The following is a 21,626-nucleotide window of genomic DNA, read 5'->3' on the forward strand; positions in this document are numbered from 1 at the left end:
GAGTCATGCAACCGCACGAGTGGTCGCTCCATTCCAGAGTGGTACGCAAGATTTTCCGAGAGTGGGGCACTCCCTCGGTGGACCTTTTCGCCTCTCAGACCAACCACAAGCTGCCTCTGTTCTGTTCCAGACTTCAGGCTCACGGCAGACTAGCGTCGGATGCCTTTCTCCTCCATTGGGGGACCGGCCTCCTGTATGCTTATCCTCCCATACCTTTGGTGGGGAAGACCTTACTGAAGCTCAAGCAAGACCACGGCACCATGATTCTGATAGCGCCCTTTTGGCCCCGCCAGATCTGGTTCCCTCTTCTTCTGGAGTTGTCCTCCGAAGAACCGTGGAGATTGGACTGTTTTCCGACTCTCATTTCGCAGAACGACGGAGCGCTTCTGCACCCCAACCTTCAGTCTCTGGCTCTCACGGCCTGGATGTTGAGGGCATAGACTTCGCTGCGTTGCGTCTGCCTGAGGGTGTCTCCCGTGTCTTGCTTGCCTCTAGGAAGGATTCCACTAAAAAGAGTTACTTTTTCAAGTGGAGGAGGTTTGTCGTTTGGTGTGAGAGCAAGGCCCTAGAACCTCGTTCTTGTCCTGCACAGAACCTGCTTGAATACCTTCTGCACTTATCAGAGTCTGGCCTCAAGACCAACTCAGTAAGGAATCACCTTAGTGCGATTAGTGCTTACCATCTTCGTGTAGAGGGTAAAGCCATCTCTGGAGAGCCTTTAGTCGTTCGATTCATGAGAGGCTTGCTTTTGTCAAAGCCCCCTGTCAAGCCTCCTGCAGTGTCATGGGATCTCAATGTCTTCCTCACCCAGTTGATGAAACCTCCTTTTGAGCCACTGCATTCATGCCATCTGAAGTACTTGACCTTGAAGGTCATTTTCTTGGTGGCAGTTACTTCAGCTCGTAGGGTCAGTGAGATTCAAGCTCTGGTAGCTCATGCTCCGTATACTAAATTTCATCATAACAGAGTAGTGCTCCGCACTCACCCTAAGTTCCTGCCAAAGGTGGTGTCGGAGTTCCATCTTAACCAGTCAATTGTCTTGCCAACATTCTTTCCCAGACTGCATACCCGCCCTGCTGAACGTCAGTTGCACACATTGGACTGCAAGCGAGCGTTGGCCTTCTATTTGGAGCGGACACAGCCCCACAGACAGTCCGCCCAATTGTTTGTTTCTTTCGACCCCAACAGGAAAGGGGTCGCTGTCGGGAAACGCACCATCTCCAATTGGCTAGCAGATTGCATTTCCTTCACTTACACCCAGGCTGGTCTGACTCTTGAGGGTCATGTCACGGCTCATAGCGTCAGAGCCATGGCAGCGTCGGTGGCTCACTTGAAGTCAGCCACTATTGAAGAGATTTGCAAGGCTGCGACGTGGTCATCTGTCCACACATTCACATCACATTACTGCCTCCAGCAGGATACCCGACGCGACAGTCAGTTCGGGCAGTCGGTGCTGCAGAATCTGTTTGGGGTTTAAATCCAACTCCACCCTCCAGGACCCGAATTTATTCTGGTCAGGCTGCACTCTCAGTTAGTTGTTCTTCGTAGGTCAATTTCTGTTATGCCCTCGCTGTTGCGAGGTTCAATTGACCTGGGTTCTTGTTTTGAGTGAGCCTGAGAGCTAGGGATACCCCAGTCGTGAGAACAAGCAGCCTGCTTGTCCTCGGAGAAAGCGAATGATACATACCTGTAGCAGGTGTTCTCCGAGGACAGCAGGCTGATTGTTCTCACCTACCCTCCCTCCTCCCCTTTGAAGTTGCGTTTTTGATCATTTTTGCTTGTCATTCAACTGAGCGGGAACGGTCGCGCATGGGCGGGAAGATGGCCGCGCATGCGCGGTGGGCGTACCCTGCGTGCTGGACCGCCCGCAAAGTTTTGTTCCAGTTGGTGGGGGCTGCCGTGGACGTCAACCCAGTCGTGAGAACAATGAGCCTGCTGTCTTCGGAGAACACCTGCTACAGGTATGTATCATTCGCTTTCAAATCTAACTCTAATACATTCCAAATTTAATACATTCCAAATAAAATTGAAAATCAAATTCAAAAGCATAAGCTAAATATATATTGAAATGCAAAATAAATTACTATAAAACATGATCAATAAAAAACAATAAAACTATGTGAACATTAAATTAAATATTCTAAACACAAGGAAATAACCAAGTCTTGCTCTTGTTTTTGTAGCCCAAGCTCTTACTTTTAAAGACAGATGCATTATATTTATGCTAATATTCATTTACTACTCCTAATGAGGATTTCAATAAAAATGACAATGAAGATATTCTGGCAGTGGTTAAGAATTAGACACAAATTAGTAACTAAAATTAAATTCTGAGAAACAACTTCTGAGTCAGCAGCAGCAGATGATATTCACTCAGTTTCCTCTGTTACATCTTTTACATTTACAGTGATTTGATTTCATCGTTTTAAATTGTCACCATAAAAGGAAAAGATGAGGCTGACTGCATGTCCCTCTCAGGAAATACTGAGACAATTCATTTATTTTTTTCTGTTAGCTTATCTTCCCTGATCTCTTCTCTTACCACTTTGTTGTCTGTCAATCCAATTTACTCCCTCACTGGCTTTTTATTTTTAATGTACTTAAAAAAAAAACTGTTATTAATTTTTGTTTTTATAGCAGGCATCTTATCAATATTGTCCTTTGGCCTGCCTTATTACTGTAAGTTTCCAGTACCTAGACTCATCCTTCTTTTCCTCATTAGGTTGTTTTGCATTTTCTGAAAGATGACCTATTGACTTGCACGGTCTCCTTCATTTCACATGAAACCACTTTGACAGTTATTTCAATTTCTATTTATGAAAATATTAAAATCTTATAAGCATCACTTGGACAAGTAAAGTACAGTAGGAAAAGCAAAAAAGGTAATATTATATGAAGATTAACAAAATAGTACTACCCTGACCACAATAAGGGAGAAAACCAAGAACAAACAACTTGAAGCCTTAAGGAAAAAAATAGGTATAAAGAGGAGAGCTTTTCCAGCTATTTCACATTATAGTACCTCCAAACATTTTATACATACTTAAGTTACTACCACTGATATTCACTGGCAACATTCCATGCTACAAATCCCAGGTCAAGCAGTTGCTTCCCCATGTCTTTCTCAGTAGCAGACTATAGACTTTTCCTCCAGGAGCTTTCCAAACCTTTTTTAAACCCAGATACGCTAACCGTTTTTACCACATCTTCCAGCAAAGAGTTCCAGAGCTTAACTATTCATTGAGTGAAAAAATATTTCCTTCTGTTTGTGTTAAAAGTATTTCCATTAACTTCCTTGAGTGTCCCCTAGTCTTTGTACTTTGGAATGAGTAAAACAATTGATTTATTTCTACTCATTCTATACCACTCAGGATTTTGTAGACCTCAATAATATCTCCCCTCATCCGTCTCTTTTCCAAGCTGAAGAGCCCTAACCTCTTTAGCCTTTCCTCATACTAGAGGAGTTCCATCCCCTTTATCAATTTGGTCACTCTTCTTTGAACCTTTTCTAATTCTGCTATATCTTTTTTGAGATACAGTGACCAGAACTGAACACAATATTCAAGGTTTGGTCTCACCATGAAGCAATATAGTGGCATTATAGTATTTTTGGTTTTATTCACCATCCCTTTCCTAATAATTCCTAGCATCCTGTTTGTTTTTTTGGGCGCCGCTGCCGCTGGACACTGAGCAAAAGATTTCAGTGTATTATCTACGATGACACCTAGATCTTTTTCTTGAGTGCTGACCCCCAAGGTGAACCCTAGCATCAAGTAACTATGATTAGGATTAGTCTTTATGTGCATCACCTTACATTTGTCCATCTTAAATTTCATCTGCCATTTTGATGCCTAGTCTTCCAATTTCCTAATGTCTTCCTGCTATATTTCACAGTCCGCACGTGTTTTAACAACCTTGAATAGTTTTGTATCATCTGCAAATTTAATCACCTCACTCGTCCTGATTTCCATATAATTTATAAATATGTTAAATAGCACTGGTTCCAGTACAGATCCCTACAGCACTCTACTGTTCACCCTCCTCCATTGAGAGAAATTATAGCCCATTTAGCCCTACCCTCTGTTTTCTGTCCAATAACCAATTCCTAATCCACACCAGAACCTTGCCTCCTATCCTATGACTTTAATTTTCTCAGGAATCTCTCATGAGGAACTTTATCAAAAGCTTTCTAAAAATCTAGATACGCTGCATCAACCGGCTCACCTTTATCCACGTGTTTATTCACACCTTCAAAGAAATGAAGCAGATTGGTGAGGCAAGACCCCTTGGCTGAACTTATGCTGACTCTGTACCATTAAACCATGTTTGCCTATGTGTTCTGTAATTTTATTCTTTATAATAGTTTCCGCTATTTTGACCTGCACTGATGTCAGGCTTACTGGTCTGTAATTTCACAGATCACCCTGGAACCCTTTTTAAAAATCAGCATCACATTGGCCACCCTCCAATCTTCAGGTACTATGGACAAGTTAAGACAGGTTACATATTAATAACAACAGATCAGCAATTTCATTGCTTGAGTTTTTGATTACTCTTGGATGTATGCCATCTGATCCAGGTGATTTACTACTCTTTAATTTGTCAGTTTGACTCAGTACATCTTCCAGGTTCACTGAGATTTCTTTCCGTTCCTCTGCATCATCACCCTTGAAAACCATTTCCAGTACTGGCAGATCTGTTACATATTCTTCAGTAAAGACTGAAGCAAAGAATTCATTCAGTTTCTCCGCTATGGCCTTGTCCTCCCTGAGTGTCCCTTTTGCTTTCTGCCTCTGATGTACCTGAAAAAATTGTTACTGTGAGTTTTATCCTCTTTGGCAAGTTTCTCTTCATATTATCTTTTAGCCTTCTTTATTAATGCTTTGCATCTGACTTGCCAGTGCTTATGTTCCTTCCTATTTTCTTCATTTGGGTCTTCTATTCTTTGAAGGACAGTCTTTTGGCTGTAATAGCCTCTCTTCTTTCCACATTTGCAAATACATGAAATACATGTGTTCTGGGCAAGATGGTATTTACATCATGAAATATCCAGATATTGAACCCTGGAAACAGACAACTTGTAGAGAAGATATAAATTTAAAATATACTCCTATGAAAGTCACCATCAGTGTGCCCCTATTGTCCTGAGTTGTCTCGGATTGATCCAAAAGGCTTGTGAGAGTCAAACTATCCGCCTAGAGTTCTTTTCCATCAATGCCACCTCCTTGCCCTTCTTCACACTTAGATGGTATAAGATAAGCTTTGCTCAAATGAGGGATGGTATTTCCAGGAATGTTAACACCTCCTTCATAATTTCCTGAACAAGACCATCAGATGACAATAATGTGGTACTTTCAAATTTAAATATCTCAAGGTGTTATCAATAGACTTCAATTTTCAATGAGCCAGATCTCTTATCTTTAACCACAGTTGAAGCTTCCACATTCCTAATCTGTTTAAAACAGGATTTTTACTCAGCAGATTGCACTGCATGCTTCAGCTGGGTGTCATTAAAGCAGTTGAGCATTCCAAACATTGCCAAATCTAATTTCATAAGGTCTTAACAAAGCCAGCATCTCAAGTCCAGACTTACCAGCATTCTAGGAAGATCTCACTTCCTCATCCAATGCCTAACACAGAACTTTCATGGTTCTCCTCAGTACAATTCCACTGCTCTAGTGTTCTCTGAAAGTTAAAGATTCTTCAGTAACCTTATTTAGATGGGAGACTCCTGTCAGCTGCTGGTCCCACCACCAACACAGCCTGCCGCAACAGGCCTTCTGAAGTACTGGAATGGGAACAGGTGAACTTGGTGAAGGATATCACTCACCCAGAGATAAAGATATTACAGAATCCTATGGAACCGCCGCTTCACCAGAATCCCCAGTGTCCTCTGGTAGTTGGGAGATGAGCTCCGGGTAGCTTGGTGAAAGGGGAAATTAAGCTGAGCCTTGGTGGGGAAAAGATTTGTAATTCTCCAAAAAGCACTTCCAAGGGAACCACAGCTACAGGAACACATCTAACCCATGTTTCCCCTCCCAGTGCCATCTTGGATCTCCCCATTTGGATTTCTTATGACCTTTTTGTCTAGGCTTTCAGAGTGGTATGTTTAAATGTCCAAGCCTCATGCAAACATTTGACCCTGTCAACTACTGTTTATATTTGGGGATTTTTTTTTCTTTGCTAATTTTTTTTTATAATCTTTTCAAAATTAAATTCTAAAGCAGTAGTTTTCTTTAATGTCCTCCTTCCTTTGATTATGTTGAGGCCTCACCACTGTTACATCTCGCACTGGGGCCTGTTTTCCAGTACAGTTCTATATGACATGTACAAATATTTTGTCTAGATAGCAGGGAATCTGCTATCCATAAAGATTCAACATTACATTTTGTTTCTTGCAAAATGTTTATCATGTGTGACCTTATGTCATCCATAACAATTGGTGCCACTCCTCAACCAATTTGATCCACTCTCATTTTGGTATTATTTATAACCTGATTTCACAGGGTACAAATCATGTCCCTTATTCCATTTGTTGTTTCCCTTCCATCAAGTCTTTGATGTTTTCTATGGCCTTATTTTTTTGTAATTCATTTTAACTCTGCAAATTTATTTTTTACACTTCAGCATACAGTAGTAGTAGCATACACATACAGAAACTTTAAAGAATACTTATTTGTATTCACAAATTGGATTGCAGGTGGAGGCAATTTAGAATCATTTATGTATCCTTTTTAAATGCACTTCACTTTATATCAAAACTTCTGGCTTCATTATTTTGTGAGTATCTCTTAAAGTTCCTTACGCCATACCATGTGTTCCTCAGGGACTGTTGGCTTTCCCCTATGATATAGTTTAAAAGCTATTCTATCTCCTTTTTTAAAGGTTAACACCAGCAGCCTGATTCCACTTTGATTAAAGGCGGATCCCATCTTTTTGGAGTAAGCTACCTCTTTCACCAAGTGTTATCCAGTTCCTAAATCACTCTTCCATGCACCATTTTCTCATTCATGCATTGAGGCTCCAGTATTCTGCCTGCTTCTGGAGTTCTGTGCCTGGAACAGGAAGCATTTCTGATAATTATAACTTAAAACTTCTGGATTTCAACTTTGTCCTCAGAAGCTTCCTCTCATACCTTCCTATGTTGTTGGTACCCGGATGTACCACAACTGCTAGTTCCTCTCCAGCACTGACTAAAATTCTATCCAGGTAATACATAAGGTCTGCCACATTCATACCAGCAGACAGGATACCAAACAATCTTCATGCTTACCAGCCACCCACCCACCCATCTGTCTACATTCTTAATGATCAAATTACCAGCTACAATGGCAATCTAACCCTTCCCTCCTAGGCATGTGCCCCTGGAGATATCTTTGGTTAAAGAGGACAATGTATCATCTGGAGTGTCGTTCTAGCTATACAATCACTACCTGCCACACTAGTGTCATACTTCCCTTCCAGGTGACCTTTCTCCTCCAAGGCGGCACCTGGGGCTGTCAGCCTGGGGGCAGAGGTGACCCACTCTATTATGTGTCAGAAGGTTACCTTCTGTCTACCTCAGTTTCTGATACTCTAGCCTTTGATTATAGCACAGACCACTCATTATTGACATTAATAGATGATTTTAATAGGTGCTTTGGTACGATGACTTATAATAGTCTGCACACCCTTTTACACTTTCACATTCTACTGTCTGAAAAATACAGTTCATAGTGCACTGAAGTAGGACTTTGTTTCACTGATCTACAAAACATATTTTGCTCTTTCAATCTGAGAACAATAATAGAATTATTCAAATGTAATTAGGGATCAGAAACTGAAAAGTCTTGGTTGCATAAGTTCTGCATATCGTTGACAGAATAAACCCAAATTAGCTTTAGTTCCAAAACATTGCCTTAACAAGGCCCATAATAAGTTAAATAGAGCCCGTCTGTGACCAGTCAAGTAGCTGAGTTGATAAAGTACTCCTGGATGTAGAATCAAGCTATTTCAAGAAGAAACTTTGTCGTCAATCACTGCATCAGTAGATAAGTCTTGATGAAGTTATACTATCATAACTGTGGTGTGATTATTTTAGATGTATTACACAGCCACACATTCTGTTATTTGTAAACTCTGAATAATCTGAACATAAGAATCAAGGTATTTTTGTTGTAAGAAGTTAATTTGAAGCAAGAGTCTAAAAATGGAGAAAACCTAAGTGCCAAAAGAAATCCAAAGTAAAATTGTACAAAGGTAGAAATAATAAGAAGGCTATAATACAATTTTGGTGTGTTTGAATATCCTTTGTAGTTCAACAGACCCATCATTGTTAAAGTGGAAATAGTTTGGCACCATCAGAAAACTGCCTTAATCAGGACGCCCTTCCAAAGTCCTTAGCTTTTATTCTCCTTTTCTAGATTAGACAGTTTTATAATTGTTATTAACTCATATTGTATTTTTGGTTTGCTGGTTTTGTTAACTTTTTGTGTTAACTTATCTTGATACTTTAGATGTCAAAGAATGCTATGTCAAACCCCATTATGAATCTTGCTGTGTTTACCTTTCTTGATGCATGGCCATGTTGGATATGAAATGTAATTAAATTAACCATAAATACGTAAACAAAACCTTAGATAAGGGAAACTGTTGAGGAAATAACAATCAGTTTCACTCTCAAGTTAATGAAGGATTGTCAGAGACATGATAATAGCTGCTGGGGAATAAGCTGATTTAAATTTGTAAAAAAAAAATATATATATATATATATATATATATATATAGTTGATATTTAGTATATATATATATATAGTTGATGAAAATTGATCCAGAGGTGAAACCTATATCACTGACACTGGATAATTTGGAAATTATAGAATGATGATTCTTAAATATTGAAATTTAGATTCCACAAACAGTATGGTTGGCTTTTCAGAAATTGTCAGGTTTTAAGTTACAGCCTTTTTTGAATTGGAAGTTATGTTCAGGTTATAATTTGAGCATTTACTGTGTAGTCTTTAGATTTTTGCAGTCATCTTTAGATCAACTTGCTATAAAGTGTGTGCAGAGGCTACAGCATGTCCAAAAATATTGAGGGGATGTTAATATTCGGATATTCAAAGTGGTTGTCTGTGACCTCCCAGTGACATCAGTTGCATCAGGCTATTGAAGTTTAGCCTTTGACACTGATACATCTTACTAAGAATGTTAATAGGACAGAATTGGAGGATGTGAGTTAATAGGTAATGCAATCTTTTTTGTTTTGTAGCTGTTTGTCATATCATTTGTTTTTATTAGCAAGTAGGTGATATATTTTATATATGTATACACACACACACTGTATCAAACTATAAAATGATAACTTTACCATATATTATAATGTTGTTTTATTTTGAAACTGGAGTCAGTACGTTTTTACCAACTCCCAACTCCACCCAGAATTGCTTCTGACTATGACTCTGACTCCACAGCCCTGTTTGTCACATTGCTTGCATTCGTATCCGGCATTGAAACTGTTTGAGTAAATCGGACATCTTAATAGATTACTTGAGCAAAGGAGAGTTTCTCCAAATATAAACTTTAGAAAGAGAAAATATTAAGAAGGCAAAGTTCTGTAGATATGCATATTCTTGCAGTATCTGATAACATGAATTTGTGAAAGGTTCCTTTGAGTGTGAGTTTTTTTTCCCTTAATCTGATTTTGCTCACTGTTCCAAAACTGTGCTTAGAAATATAGGGTGTATATAAAAAATTAGAGCAAAAACAGGTTAAGTGGTGATGCTGTTTGAACTTTTAAGTAAGTTGAAATGGATTAGAAAGGCATAATTTGCATAGTTAAGATGCTGCCATGTTTCATGTTAGCAGTTACAGTGTATCAACAGACTGTAAATTTATAAACAAAGCGGCAGTGCCAAAAATGAGATTTTCTGCATCTGTGGAAGCAATGAACTTACGTATTGCCAGTAAATTAAAGCTTGCCAACTTTTTCCTGTAGACTTTTCTGCTTGTCTGCCTTTCACCTCAAGAGGCCTATTGGTGACAAATCTTCCAGATCTCTCTGCAGATATCCCATCCATCTAATTAACGTCCAGCAAGCACACTAGTGATAATGTGCTAACTGCTAGTTTGTCACAATTATTTAGGCAACATTTCTAAGCTATACCACGTGGTCTAACACAACCAAGTGCCATGACATCCTATCAGAACACAGGTTTCTGTGTGTTTCATATAGGAGTTTATTTTTACTTGTGAATGCTGATATTTACATGTGTAGACTGCACACACTTGTAAACGCCTACTTGGAATGTGACAATTTGCATATAAAATTGCCTTGGAATGTGCAGAATCAAAGGAGAATGTTCTGGGTTGTCTTAAAATGTAAAATATAATTTTTTAAACAAATCTTATACTAGAAATACACTTATTTTTAAAAATTGCAATTACTTCCTAGACTTTACACAGAAAATCAGGCTTAATGAGGAAATTGAGAGCGTTTTTCTAAAACTCACTTAATCCATCTCAGCAGCACTTTTGAGATAAATAGGTTGCAACTTTTGGACTGAATGAGGTTTGCATAAAGTATTCAACACAAAGTCATTAAAATACCATGGACTTAGAGAGTTTTGGCACAGGAATAAGCTACAATAAATGAATCGTGCCTTAAACAAAATTAATTGTTTAACTCATAAATAGACTGAGTGAGTTTAAGAAAAGTGCTCTTCAATTCTTTTAAGGAGCCACCTACTTTTAGGTGGCAGCACACATGCAGATCACTAGAATACCACCATGTAGCCATTTACATGTATAAAGAAATGCTTACAAAATACCGCCTAGCGAAAAAGTACTTGCCATGCTTTAATAGCATGTACTTTGCTGGTGGGCATGTACATGGGCAGAGTGTGAAAGCAGTGCATAAATAGAAAATTGTAACTAGCATGTGTCTGTGCATATCTAGACATGGGCATTTACACCAGCTACGGGGCTGGTGTAAGTGATCGCACCTAGATGTAAGCATGTTCTCTGCCATTTGTACTAGTATTATTTTAAAGAAAAGTAGGGGCTACCCCAAAAGGGGAGCAATTTCAATGTTTGTGGGAGCAGATCTGGGCAATGTTGCAGCCAACTGCATGCAGTTGAATTTTAAACAAATAGGCCCCGGCCTCCAAAAGATCCATGTTAGAGTTCAAGGTGGGGGGGGGGGGGGGGGGGGGGGAAACGAGGAGAGGGCCCTTTTTGGATAGGAAATAGAAGATTCATATCGTAAAATTATTACTGTTGTTCCTGTTTACAGCACGTCTTGTTATGGTGATTTAAGCTGTTGATTGCAGAAGCTGATTATATTTGTGCTCCTGGTTCATTTAATAAAAATGATTTAAAGATAAAGAAAAGTAGGCAACTGCTTTTCGTCATAGGATTAAAATAGGTGCCAGAACTAGACCCTGTAATAGAATCAGCCTTATAAAAGACAATTCCGTAAGCTAGCACCTAGTTTACAGAATAGGAGCGCTTGTTTGCATGCCTGGCTTGAATTGGCAGTTTGATGTGTGATAGTGCTAGGTGCTATTCTATAAACAAAGTGCCTAAATTGCTTAGCACATGGCTGTCAGGAGGTGTACCTGTGGGCGGAGCCCGAGTGTTGCCAAGCAGTGTGTCCTACTTTATACTTAGATGTGCCCACTTATGCCAGCCATCGATCTGTTGTAAGTAGGCGCGCCTAACATTTGGCTTTGCAATAATATTCTGTAATGACATTGGCGTACTCTTTTAGAAACATAGAAACATGACAGCAGATAAAGGCCATATGACCCATCCAGTCTGCCCATCCTCTGTAACCCCTAATTCTTCCTGTTCCTAAGCGATCCCACATGCTTATCCCATGCCTTTTAAAATTCTGGAACAGTCCTCAACTCCACCACCTCCGCAGGGAGGCCATTCCACGCCTCCACCACCCTTTCTGTGAAATAATACTTCCTTAGGTTACTCCTAAGCCTATTCCCTCTTAACTTTGTCATATGCCCCCTCATTGCAGAGCTCTCCTTCATTTGAAAAAGGCTCTCTTCCTGTACATAAATGCCCTTAAGATATTTTAACATTTCTATCATGTCTCCTCTCTCCCTCCTCTCTTCCAGCGTATACATGTTGAGGTTCTTAAGCCTGTCCCTATAATTTTTGCATTCTGTTTATATCTTTCCTTAGGTGCGGTCTCCAAAACTGCATGCAGTACTCCAAATGGGGCCTCACTAGAGACTTATACAACGACACTGTCACCTCCTTTTTCCTGCTGGTCATGCCTCTTTTATGCACCCAAACATCCTTCTGGCTTTGACCGTCGCTTTTTCTACCTGTTTGGAAGCTTTAAGGTCATCAGACACAATCACCCCCAAGTCCCGCTCTTCCTTCGTACACTGAAGCACTTCACCCCCTATACTGTACCGTTCCCTGGGATTTTTGCGACCCAAGTACATGACCCTGCATTTTTTGGGATTAAACCTTAGTTACCAAATATCGGTTTATTCCTTCAGCTTCGCTAGGTCCTTCCTCATGTCATTCACACCCTCCAGGGTGTCCACCCTGTTGCTGCTGTAGAATTGGTGCTACGTGCACCCCTGTTTGTTGCCTAAAATAAGGTACCAATTTTAGAATTGCCCCCATTGTGTATAAAGATATACATATAGATCCAAGATGGCTGCTTGAACAGACGTGCAAGAACGAGCTCCAGATACCCTCCGAAAGTTTGCTAATTGGGAAACCGAGATCCCGTAATGGGAAAGCGGAAGGGTAAACTCGGAGTACCTACCTCCACAGGTAGAGTTGATCCCCCTCTCTTGCGGCAACTAACGCTGGTAGAATCTGGACTCCGAATGCCGGGAACCGGAGGAAATGCTTTGGGTGGTCCAGGAGATCATGCGGACCTAAGCGCTGAAGGAGCGTCTCTGAGCCCTCCGTCGATAACGGTACCCCCGAGACCAGGAAGGGAAATCGCGGGAGCGAGTGCACAGCCAGCTGAATCCGGAAGTCGTTTTACAGAGACCGTGCGTGGAGACCCCGTTGCCGCGTCGACGCCAGTGAGAACACCACCTCAGGTATCGTTACCGAGGAATCCTGACGAACCCTCCCTTGGCCTCGGAGTTTTGATCAAACCAACGACCGTTACTTTGGATTCCTTATGGGAAGCACTACAGGGACTAACTACCAACCTGCAGCAAATAACAGGTACTTTGAGGGGCGAAGTAGCGGAGATAAAGCAATCACAAAATGACTTTGTAGCAAAAACTGTTGAACAAGCTTCTAAGATGGAACATTTTGATGAAGAAATTAAAACTGTGAATTCCATTACACAGACACTGATGAGGGATAATAATCTTCAAAAACGGAAAATAGAATATTTGGAAAATCAGATTAGGGGAAATAATTTGCGGTTTTTGAATTTTCCGAAGTCTCCTCTTATGCCAGCTATAGATATGTTAAAAAAGTATTTTAATGAAGTATTAGGTATTCCCCCTGAGGGGTATCCACCTATTACGAAAGCATTATATATCTCTGGAGCTGGAGAGCCTGGTTTGCTTAACCCCCAGTCTGATTTAAACCTAACAGAATTTCTAGAGTCCTCATTAGATGTAGTGACCAAGAGAACTACACTTTTGGTCACCTTTGCATTGCAATTAGATCGGAATAATGTTTTTAAATTATATTTCCGCCACTCGAAATCCCCGTTCTTGGGCTCAAAAATTCAAATATTTCCTGATTTTGCACGAGAGACTCAAAGAAAAAGAAAGAAATTCTTGTTATTAAAGGAAAGAGTATTGCGCATAGGTGTAACCTTTATGTTAAGGTTCCCCTGTAAATGTTATATTTCTTTGAATTCTGTTAACTACATATTTTTTGAACCTGAGAAATTATTAGAATTTGTGTCTTCTAAAGAAAGTGCTGCAGTAGTTCCTGAGTGATAGCGTGAAGCCCAGTGGCAATTTTTCTGGCTCTGTCTGTATCAAAATATTGTTAGTTTACCTACATTTATACTTCCTATTTCTTGGATCAATATTATGTGGACTAAATTGTTATACATTTTGCCTTTATTAAGGGACTTTATTCCCAATATAGAAGTTTTGTTTTATTTCTAGAATGTGAATTTATGTGGATTGCATAAATGTATTTGAACAAAAGTAAAATAAAAAAAAAAAAAAAAAAAAAAAAAAAGATATACATATAAAGTAGATATATAAAGGTTTGGCTTTTTCAGATTTTAGGAAGTGTGTGTATGGGGGGAGGGAGACAAAGGATATAAATGTTTTAAGGTGTGTAGTAAGTATGCCTAGTTAGAACATTTATGTGTTCATTATGAGCATATATATGGTAAGGGGAAGATGTGTTCTTTTCCAGTTGAATCAATTGTTTTTTTAATAGTTTTCACCTTTATATGGATTTTCTTAGAGAGCGATAGAGGTTACTGACATGATTGGCAGAAAACTGAATCAGTGACTGGACAATGTAGTAGCAGTTTGCATATTATCTTTACACAGTCCTTGCTTAGGTTGCTGCTTATTCTTTTTTTGTGTGTGTGTGAGTATATGTGCTCTTACACAAGAGAAGAGAAGAAAAGGAGGACAGGAGAGGTTTGTTTGCTGTATAGAAGAGACGGCACATTTTGAAAGAGTCCAAAACTAACAACACAAGTGTTTACCTTGAGCTTTGGCAGGAAATCATTATTCACCCTTGTTTATTTTTTTATCAGGCAGTTCCAGGGCCACACAGACGGAGCCAGCTGTATTGATATTTCCAATGACGGCACCAAGCTCTGGACGGGAGGCTTGGACAATACGGTCAGATCCTGGGACCTGCGAGAAGGACGACAGCTCCAGCAACATGACTTCACGTCACAGGTGACTGTCTTTACCTCCCCCTCCCCTTTCTAAATTCACTTGAGTCAAGTTTTGAAGCAAGAGAAAAATGTATCTGGTATTGCTGCCTGCCAGTGTATTCTATTTATTTTAATAGTATTTTGAAGGTTCCATAAGTAGGAGGTCACCATGTACAATGGGGGAACCCATGTCTGTTTTATCATTCCCACCATAAATAATTCCCTAATCCCTTATTTGGCCTGTTTGTCTGTTTTGATTAGATTGTAAGCTCTATTGAGCAGGGACTCTCTCTTACATGTTTAGCGTACAGAGCTGTGTATATCTACTAGTGCTATAGAAATAAGTAGTAGTAGTAGATATCCATATCAGTACGTACAGAGTTCCCTATGTATTTTACAAAGAGTATGCAAATGCAGAGTTTCACATAAAATACATGCAAGGATGTTCAGGGTCGTACATTCAAATATCTCCACATTCTGATAAACCAGCAGTTTTAAAATGCTGTATGGGGATGGGGGCAGGGGGATGGGTAACTGTAGCCCACATGTGCATGAAAACAGCTTTTAAAATCAATGTTCTTGATCACCTCCAGACGTGAGTCCCCTGCCCCCTCCCCCAGAAGAGCCCGTATTCTTGGGTCTTATTGGAATCCCTGGTGAGAAGAATTTGTGGTCCAATGAGATGAAAGCAGAAATGGCTTAATGTTAAGTGAGATGTATGCTGTAAAATGCAGCACATCACCCTGCTAACACAAGCCCTACAATAAAACATAGGGGTGGCAGCATTGTGTTATGGGGATTGTTTGTAGCATTAAGACTGAAGGAAAGATGGATTCTACAAAATAGAAGAAAGCTGGTTTAGTCTAGAGCCCATCCGAAACCAAAATCTTGTTTCTGCTGAAACCTAATCTGTGACCAAAATTGGCTTTTTGGTTTCGACCAAGACTGGCATTGCCTCCCCCACAACCTGATGAAAAAGTGCCCCTTCCCAAACCCAGCCCTTGCCCCCCTCCCCTTACTGAGCCTACTGTGTCGGTGGTGGGCGAAGGAACAATTCCCGCTTGATCTTGCACACTGCCAGTTCCTCCTTCAAAATGGCTTCTAGGATTCCCACAGCAGTCCAGCCAGCCATATTATGCTGGTTCTGATCTAAATATGGCTGCTGGGACCTCCTGTAGCAGTCTTGCGAGACTACCGCATGAGGTCCTGGCATCCGTATTGAGATCAGAGCCAGCATAAGTAGGAGTGACTGGAGATTGTTCCTATTTATGCCAATTCCAATCTCAATGTGGCTGCCAGGACCTCCCACAGCAGTCTTACAAGACTGTCGCTGGAAGTCCTGAAGCCATTTTGAAGTAGGAGCACTAGGCAGGAACGAGTGGGCTTCATTCCTGCCCCTGAAGAGGCCGCTAGACCACCAGGGTTTCTTAAGGACCTACAGGTGGTTAGGTGGCCCAGGAATGGGGGGCAGAGTTTTAGATTCAGCTGAAAATTCACTGGCATTTTCAGCTGTAACCCAAACCTGGATTTCAGGCCTATTTTGGTTCCAAATTAGAAACCAAAATTTGGGTTCAGTCTGCCATACATCCAGTTCTGGGAAGAAGATTCACTTTTCAGCAGGAGTATGGTCTTAAGCCAGAACAAAGTAGCAATGGAGTGGCTCAGCGAGAAGGAAGTGAAAGGCATCAGTTGGCTCAGTCATATACCAGTTCTGGATCTATTAGAAAATCTGTAGTAAGATTTGAAGTCTGCAGTTCACAGATAATTTCTAGCCAATGTGAAAGAGCCCTTATTTTGGCAGCCTGAACCCTAGCAGTACTTCTGCAAAATTACTGCTAGAAGTCATGAGTGCCATTTTGAATCTGAGACTCAGTAGGACAGGAGTGGCTGGAACCCAGAGAGCTACGGACCCTGATAAAACCTAGGAATTGGGGAAGGGGGGAGTCTGCAAGAGAGGGACATCCAGTGGGGGTTGAGGTGGTTCTGGGTGTCAGGTTGGAGGCTTGATGCTGAGGGAGGGCAATGGGCTCAGGAGTGAGCATCTTTAAGACTTGTTAATGGTGTGGGGAGGGAGACTGAAATTGATTTTTACACCTGTCCTTCTCCAGCAGTCACTTATTCATCCTTCAAGGCAGGTATAAATACCAGCGTCTAGATTTTTCATATCAATATGGATTCCCATTGTAAGATGAGGGAATCTACATCAGTGATGCAGGCTCATCCACTTAGCCCACTTAACTGTCTTGCTATCTAGACACGGAATGGATCCCCATGTGTAAATAAGAGCTTTCTAAAATTACATTTACACATTGACAATCTACAAGTGTAAATGCTGCTATTTACACATGGGAATCCTTCTAAAATAAAGGCCTTAGTCTGCCAGTTGCTATTCTTTGATTCTATTCTTCTCATTCTAACATAATTTTCATATGTTGCCTCTTTTTTGTTCATTTTCCTTTGACTTTAAAAATGTGCAATAGTATACGTATATCTCTTTATAAAAGAGAATTTTGCTTTGAAGCAGCCTGTGCCCTAGATACATGGGCATGCACAGGACATACACACTAAGTATGGCTGGCAGCTTTGGGGTGGGAGAGGCTGGAATTGAGGCTACAAAAGCTTGTTTATTCATACAACAAGGTTTCATTCTGTGCAGATCTTTTCTCTCGGGTACTGTCCCACTGGTGAATGGCTGGCTGTGGGAATGGAAAGCAGCAATGTGGAAGTACTACATGTAAACAAACCGGACAAGTACCAGCTACACCTCCATGAGAGCTGTGTGCTCTCCCTTAAGTTTGCCTATTGTGGTAAGTATGCAAAGCAAAGTATGCTTAGAAGCTACTTTAGAATACCAAATATTTACAGGAGCAGTTTTTGCCCTGTGGTTGTTTTGCTTCATGTGGTGTTTGTTAAAGCTAGTTGAATATTACATTCCACTGTATGTTGTGTCCAAGAAAGTGATGTTTGTGGCTGTTGTACTTGCTGCAAAGGCAAATGCTGTAGGCATTTGTTTCAGTAATATTTTGTATTATGTACCAGGGTGAGTCATGTATGTATTCAGTATAATGGAACTGATGCATGATCCTGCAATTGGGATACCTTGTCAGATAGTAATAATGCAGGACTGAATTGGTAAGAATTTCAACTAAGTGTAGGCTGAATTCTCAGCCAGCTAAGCAACTCTGACTTTTCCTGCTCTTTTTTCTGTTTTGGATTAAAATACCTCCCCACCCTTACCCATCATATCCTTGTTTTTCCCCCCTCTTCATTTATGACTCTTAGTGTGAATGTTCTGCTTTCCTATCTTATAATGGAGTTCCTTTTCTTACCTAATTGTTGTTTTTAGCCTGTACACTTCTCTACTCTGCTAGTCAACTAGAGCGGTATAGAAAGTTTTGGAAATAAATAAATAAATGAAAGTAGTAGTAAGTAGACTTACTGAGGTATACATTTTTGACATGAATGGGTGAATTCACTCTAGTTTGCTGATTAAATATGGTCAAGAAAAATGTGTTCAGAAGTAGAAAATTTGACTCGTGGATTCTCTCAGAATATCACCAGTGTATTGTGATTTCTATTGATTTTGTTCCTTTAATTTTCAGGTAAATGGTTTGTGAGTACAGGGAAAGATAACCTTCTTAATGCTTGGAGGACCCCTTATGGAGCCAGTATATTTCAGGTAAGGCATTTTAGTCAATTTTATAAATAGTCTTTACTTAAGCTCAATTTATAATGCATGTAATCAAGTGTCCTTCATAATTTATTAAAAATAGTATTAAGATGTAAACTTTCTTGTAACCCTGATATATAGAGGCTCATTTTCGAAAAAGAAAAATGTCCAAAAAATGACAGGCAGATAAACATATTTCTTGCAGAAAAGCATCTAAAGTTTATAATCAAACCAACCAAAAAAAATACTGCCCAAGTCAGCTAGCCACTGAAAAAATGACATTCCCAGAGGGGCTGTTTTGTGGCATGATATGGGCAGTGTTACATGATGAATGTTTATTGGTGATAACAGCAAAACTACTGCCTGGGGGCAGAAAGAAAAACACCCAAAATTAGACCTGCTTTAAAAGCATCTATAGTAAGACAAAACCTGTCTTCAGACACATTTGTGATTTTGCCGAGTTGGAGAATGGAAAGGTGGAAGTGGTCATTTGTGAGAAATGGTGGAGAGTTGCTGAGTGTTGTGTTCTTGCCTCAGTCTGAAACTTTTGACCCTTACATTTCCTGACTCTCATGTTTGTCCAGTCACAGTTTTACTCTGTGCTGCTGCTGTTTGTGTGAGAACTGTTTGCTGCTGCTGGGAGAGCGAGTGCTTAATGCTGCACAGTATGTGTCTGGATTGTTTGTTGGTGGTGGGAAAGTGAGTGTTTTTGGCAGCTGGTGTGTGTCTCACAACTGTGTACTGGTGAGAGTTCTGATGCTGGGTCTCATGAGGGTGCAGTAGGTGGAGGTGTGCACAGTGGTGTTTCTGGGGTCAGAAAGTTGGGATCGGAGGGTTGCACCTGTGCTAGTGGGACACCTGCATGGCAATCATGGATGTGCCTCATGCTTTGATAGCTCATGCCTTGCTGGAGGTGGATGAGAGTTTTGAGGTGATATCCCTATCAGAGAATCTTCATGGCCTGCACCATCTTTCTGGACCTTACTGACCAGGAATGCCTTACTAGGTTCTGCTTTGACAGGGCCACTATACAGCACCTCTCTGACCAGCTACAACCCCTTCTCAGGACACACAAATAATCCTGTGCTAGTCCACCTAAAGGTCACTGCCTCTCTTGCCTTTTTGGCCACCAGCACCTTGCTGTCAGTGCTACCAGTCAATGCAGGCCTCACCCAGCCCACCATCTCCGTCTTGCCCTGTTTCTCAATGCCTTCCTCACCCACATCTCACATCTAACTTCCCTACTACTGCCAGGCACTCCAAAACAACATGGTTCAGTTCTACGCCATAGACCGCTTCTCCTTGGTCATAGGCGTCACCAACTGCACACATGTTGTACTCAGACTCCCCCGCTCCTGGACACACCAGACCACCTACAGGAATAGAAAATCATATCACTCCATGAACATGCAGGTTATGTGTGATGCCCATGAGGAGATTGTGGAACAGGCTCCACCCACGATTCCTACATCCTCCAGCATGCAGGCATCTACCGCACTTTTGACTGAGGGGAGATCATCGGCAGTTGGCTCCTAGGTAAGCAGTAAAGGGATTCTCCAACTCCACACCCCCTCCCATCCTTCAACACCCTCCCTCCATCTAGATGCCCCCGTAACCCACAGCCATCACCCCACCTCCACAAGGTCCCATACAAGCCAATACACACCTATGTCTGTGATTTTGCTTCCCCCCACAGGTGACAGAGGCTACCTTCTGTGAACCTGGCTCAAGATTCCCATAGTCCACCCCCAAAATGAGGCAGAGGAGAGCACCTGCACCATCATTGAATGGATCTTTGACCTGCTCAGGTATTGATTCCAGTAACTGAACAGTTCTGGAGGGGAGCTTCTCTACAGAGAAAAAAACAAAAGAATGGAAGAATACAGAAAGACCAAACTCAAAAATATAAAAAGCCAAATTTATTGCTAAAGACCCTACACGGTCCGTGTTTCGCACAAATCAGGAGCTTCTCTACAGACCTGACAAAGTTGCCAAACTTTTCATGGCCTGCTGCATGCTGCACAACGTGGTTCTCTGCTAGAGGAGGGACAGCAACCACAGCAGCAGCCATTAGACCCAGGGGATGAGGAGCAACCCACCCCTACACACAGCTGACCAGGAAGCATACCAGCTGGGGGTCCATGCCAGACAAGGACTCATTCTCACCAATTTTCAGTAAACATAAGTGCACCATGGATTTGTGCACAGCACCTCTAACATCCCCCACCCCATCCCCCTTCCCCAGTACACAACCTCCTCCCTTCACCTATCTCCCCCCCCCCCCCTCAGCACACAACCACCACTCATCTCCTCCCCCTAACACACAATCTCCTTTCACCTATCCCCCCACACACACACACACACACTACCACAGCATGGTATTTAGGTGGCTTATAGCTCTTCCTCATCTTCCCCCTCCCTCATCCCCTTTGGGAGCCATTTCTCCCACCCAGTCCCCGAGCTGCTGGCAACAGCCTGGGCCTTGCAAGCCCATAAAGAGTGTCAGAGCACTCCCCTGTGGGGCTCCTACTGCCCTCGCAGTCTTCAGTCCAACCTGCTGCTTTTTCTGCTCACTGGAAATCTGGCCATCTGGTTGGCCAGGTGACTGATTTGCTTCTGAACCCATCACCCAGCAAGGGAGCATCTGCTGCCCCTGAGGGACCTGGCCTCATGGTTGTCCCACTGGCCTAGGGTACTCTGGATCCCATCCTTGGGCATTTGGATAGCAGTTGCTGCTTGACAGTTGAGGCGGGTGTTTTGAAGCTTGAATGGGTGGTGTGGCCACTGGTGCCACTTGAGGCTGCTATGGAAGGGTGTTGCTTCAGGACTGTTGGCTTCACTTTTTCCAGGTGGAGGCTCAGGCGCTTGTTGTGTGGGCAGTGTGCATGCTAAGGGCACTAATTAATCCTGGAGATCATGCCAGATCCCCAGAAGCTGCTGCCAGACATTCTGGGCTGCCTCCCATTTCTCTTGCAGCAGCTGCCTGCATTCCTGCTGTACTTGAGCCCCTCCTTCAGCAGCTGTAGCTTCTGCTGCCGGTAGTCCACCAGCTACAAATTCTGTGCCAGCAGTTTGTTGGCCAGTCAAAGCACCTGCTGCCTGTGACTTTGGGTTCCC

General features: G+C 41.6%; 1 protein-coding gene across 10 annotated transcripts in view; it reads left to right on the forward strand.

The window, feature by feature from the left end:
- TLE1 (TLE family member 1, transcriptional corepressor) overlaps positions 1 to 21,626 on the forward strand; it is a 309,424-nt gene that overhangs the window by 280,649 nt on the left and 7,149 nt on the right. For all 10 annotated transcript variants that reach the window (XM_030193704.1, XM_030193708.1, XM_030193702.1 and 7 more), the window contains 3 exons: positions 14,714 to 14,861; positions 17,496 to 17,646; positions 18,442 to 18,518. In XM_030193704.1, coding sequence (XP_030049564.1) covers positions 14,714 to 14,861; positions 17,496 to 17,646; positions 18,442 to 18,518 — 376 coding nt within the window. The remainder of the gene's footprint in view (positions 1 to 14,713; positions 14,862 to 17,495; positions 17,647 to 18,441; positions 18,519 to 21,626) is intronic.

The sequence above is a fragment of the Microcaecilia unicolor genome, chromosome 2 (assembly GCF_901765095.1).
Source record: "Microcaecilia unicolor chromosome 2, aMicUni1.1, whole genome shotgun sequence".
NCBI classification, from domain to species: Eukaryota; Metazoa; Chordata; class Amphibia; order Gymnophiona; family Siphonopidae; genus Microcaecilia; species Microcaecilia unicolor.